The following is a 3,908-nucleotide window of genomic DNA, read 5'->3' on the forward strand; positions in this document are numbered from 1 at the left end:
CGCAGGCGCAGCGGCCTCTCAAGATGGTGGCGAGCGCGCGCCTTGGGCGGGAAGGGGAACGGGGCGCATGGCACCGCCTCTCGGGGTGAGGGCGGTTCCTCCGCTGTGGCGTCACGGGGCGTGGAGCGGGGACAGTCCGCTCCCAGGCAGCGCAGCCCCACGGGTGTGCTGCTCTTGGGGGGCCGGGCTCCTGCTGCTTGGCCTTGCTGCGGCTTCCTTGGGGAAGGAATGGGAAAAGTAACTGAAGTGCTGTGATCTTCCTTCGTCCAGAGAAAAATGCAGATCTTCGTGAAGACCCTGACTGGCAAGACCATCACCCTGGAGGTTGAGCCCAGTGACACCATTGAGAATGTCAAGGCCAAGATCCAGGACAAGGAAGGCATTCCTCCAGATCAGCAGAGGCTGATCTTTGCTGGCAAGCAGCTGGAAGATGGTCGCACCCTGTCTGATTACAACATCCAGAAGGAATCCACTCTGCACTTGGTGCTGCGCCTGAGAGGTGGCATGCAGATCTTTGTGAAGACCTTGACTGGCAAGACCATCACCCTGGAGGTTGAGCCCAGTGACACCATTGAAAATGTCAAGGCCAAGATCCAGGACAAGGAAGGCATTCCCCCCGATCAGCAGAGGCTGATCTTTGCTGGCAAGCAGCTGGAAGATGGTCGCACCCTGTCTGATTACAACATCCAGAAGGAATCCACTCTGCACCTTGTGCTGCGCCTGAGAGGTGGCATGCAGATCTTTGTGAAGACCCTGACTGGCAAGACCATCACCCTTGAGGTTGAACCCAGTGACACCATTGAGAACGTCAAGGCCAAGATCCAGGACAAGGAAGGCATTCCTCCGGATCAGCAGAGGCTGATCTTCGCAGGCAAGCAGCTGGAAGATGGTCGCACCCTGTCAGACTACAACATCCAGAAGGAGTCCACTCTGCACCTTGTGCTGCGCCTGAGAGGTGGCATGCAGATCTTTGTGAAGACCCTGACTGGCAAGACCATCACCCTGGAGGTTGAGCCCAGTGACACCATTGAGAATGTCAAGGCCAAGATCCAGGACAAGGAAGGCATTCCTCCAGATCAGCAGAGGCTGATCTTTGCTGGCAAGCAGCTGGAAGATGGTCGCACCCTGTCTGATTACAACATCCAGAAGGAATCCACTCTGCACTTGGTGCTGCGCCTGAGAGGTGGCATGCAGATCTTTGTGAAGACCTTGACTGGCAAGACCATCACCCTGGAGGTTGAGCCCAGTGACACCATTGAAAATGTCAAGGCCAAGATCCAGGACAAGGAAGGCATTCCCCCCGATCAGCAGAGGCTGATCTTTGCTGGCAAGCAGCTGGAAGACGGTCGCACCCTGTCCGACTACAACATCCAGAAGGAATCCACTCTGCACCTTGTGCTGCGCCTGAGGGGTGGTAACTGAACTGGCTCGTTGTTGCTTGCTTCCAAGTAAAAGTTTCTCTGCACTTGTTCATTCCAATAAAGCTGTTGCATCCACAAAAGTTCATGTCTCAAGTTCTGTGAAAAACTATGCTGTTAACCAGATCTAGCTGTCTAAAACTATAATTACATAGCTTCCACATACAAAGGTATTGCAAAATGGCCTTACGCAAAGCTTACATATGCCTGACAGGTGTAACTAATCCTTCAGCTGTTTTCTGGAGGTTATATAAGTGTTCTCATAAACTGGCTGAAGTTTAATGGCAGTCTGCAGTTGTTATGCAGCTGTTACCGTTGTGTAAGCATGCATATGTAATGTGAAACTGCAATTGTAGTTGAGCTGTGAAGCTTTGATAATGCTGCTGTGCCCAGCCATTGCTGGGGCCTGCCCTGGTGTTCTGCATTAATGGAGTCACAGCCAGCGGAAGCGTGATCCTGCAGTTTAGTCGAAGGCTGGCAGCCCGCTCTGACTGTTCTGTGGCTGCGCAGTGGGCAGAGGTGGGATGTCACTGCTGACCCTGCAGACCTTGGACCCGGGGCTTGAAAAGCCTCCTGGCTAGTGCGAGTCTCTTGCCCAGTTACGGGGTAGACTTCATTTTTTGAAAGGCTTAAGCATATAAAGCAAACTTTGTAATTTTGGATGCTAGCTTAAAATCTTCTGGAATGTTCTTTCATTCTGGCTTTGCACTAAATGGAAATGCTACAGTATTAACGAACTAAAACATGGCACGGAGCAGTTTCCATGTGTTGTAAAAACACTGGCCAAAGGGAAGTCTCCCCTGAAGTATTCTGTGGTGAAGTGGAGGTTGCTGAAGGTAGGAGCTCGTCAGTAGTTAACCACACGGCTCTGGGGGCTGGGAAATGTGAAGAGGGGGAGACTGAAGAGTAAAAAACCAAAAATGTCCCTCAGAAAGGTGGTGATGTGACTTGCCTTTGGAAGCAGTTGTGGTGGGAGTTGGAATAGAGGTTTCAGCTGATCACTGACCTTGGTGGGACCTGAAGTGATGTTACACCATCCAGCATGGAAGGGCGGGGTAGCAGGGTTTGACTAGAGTGATGCAGACTTAATTTTTCTTGGCGAAGATGCTGTCTGTGCCTGTTTTGGCCTGCAAGGAACAAGTATGGATAACCGAGGGCTGGGCTGAGAAAGCTTTTGAAGGCCTCCAAGCTAAAGCCCATGCCAGGGAAGAGCTGGTGTTGTACCACTGCTGAGCTCCTGCCCCCTCTCTGCCCAAGGGCCTGGCTCCATGGGTGGTTGGTGCTGCTGGGCTGGGTGGGAGCTCTGCTGGTGGTGCTGGCGCGGTGCCCTCACAGTGTGCAGAGGACCCATGCTCAGTTTATCTTCTCAACGAATGTAACTGAACCCTCAACAAATTCAAACAGTAAAGCTTGCGATTGTATTGTTTTTCTGGCCTCTTGAGTTGTCTGAATTGATGCAGCAATTAAAAATCCAGCAGCTCTTTAGCAGTTTTGGGTATGCTGTAATGGAGCTCCTTAAACGTGGGTATCTGATCCAGGTCAGGGGTGGGTTTTTCTGGAATGAAGGGAGCTGCTTTTATGTAAAAAGGAAGAAGCTGCAGCCTGGTCATGTTTTCATAGCTCTTTTCTGTACATGCCTGGGAAGCTTTTCCTTGGAAATCTGGTGATAAAAAAAAAAAACCTGGAAAAAATAACTGCAAGCAGTTCTGACTTGAAGGTGACCTGATCACCCGGAGGGAAGAGCTGCAGGAGGACACAGAGACACTCAATGAATGTCAAAAGCCTACACGAGTGACTGCAGTGCTGTGCTTTAAAAAATTATTTTATCTGAAATTCCTCAGTGCAAAAAAACCCCCACTCTACAATGCCATACTTAAAAAACTATAATGCTGTACAAACGTGTAACGACCTGGAGTGTGATCCGAGCGTGTGTGCTGCAACCAGGCGAAGCAGGGGGCTTGCTGGAGGAGAAGCCTGCGCCATGGCCTCCTGCGCCGGGTCAGTGCTCATCTCTACAGGTTGCTTTGCTGAGTTGGGTCCTCTGCTGTCCTGGCCTCTGCCTGGATGAGAGCGTGGGCTTGCGTCTCCCCACAGCACCCACATGTCACGTCACAGAGGCAGCGTTTTGCAGGTAGATGCACTCCAGTTTGTAGACCCTTTAGCTTGGATCAACTTACAGTTTGGACAGTGGGATGATACGTGTAATTGCTTTAAAATAGACTATCACAAACTGGACTCTTCCTTAATTTTACATTTTCCGCTGACTTCTAGACACTTTTAGGGATGAGTCTCTACTGGGCTTCTATTCAGGGCCACTTCAGATGCACAAGATAGACAAAAGACCCAATTCCTTGGAAAAACGGGCAGGTTAGAAGGAGGTGATGGATCTTTTCTCCCCAGGAAGAGCCCGGTGTTGAGCCCCAGGTCACTGGCCAACGGTTGCCTGCCAGCCCCTTCACACACGAAACACCTGCTTACTGCAGGCTACAA

At 51.0% G+C, this 3,908-nt stretch overlaps 1 protein-coding gene across 22 annotated transcripts; it reads left to right on the top strand.

Moving 5' to 3' along the window:
- Positions 1 to 232: 232 nt before the first annotated feature.
- LOC104616321 (polyubiquitin-B) lies at positions 233 to 1,501 on the top strand. 22 transcript variants are annotated; one of them, XM_010295517.1, is made up of 2 exons: positions 233 to 1,013; positions 1,105 to 1,501. In XM_010295517.1, exons 1-2 carry the CDS (start codon positions 277 to 279, stop codon positions 1,178 to 1,180), a joined length of 813 nt encoding a protein of 270 aa, XP_010293819.1. In that variant the 5' UTR covers positions 233 to 276; the 3' UTR covers positions 1,181 to 1,501. The 22 variants fall into 22 exon arrangements, with proteins under 22 accessions (XP_010293819.1, XP_010293807.1, XP_010293812.1 ...); XM_010295505.1 differs by having other exon boundaries at positions 233 to 1,008; positions 1,108 to 1,501; XM_010295510.1 differs by having other exon boundaries at positions 233 to 955; positions 1,184 to 1,501.
- Positions 1,502 to 3,908: the final 2,407 nt, after the last annotated feature.

This window comes from Phaethon lepturus, unplaced genomic scaffold, assembly GCF_000687285.1.
Source record: "Phaethon lepturus isolate BGI_N335 unplaced genomic scaffold, ASM68728v1 scaffold51319, whole genome shotgun sequence".
Lineage (NCBI taxonomy): Eukaryota > Metazoa > Chordata > Aves > Phaethontiformes > Phaethontidae > Phaethon > Phaethon lepturus.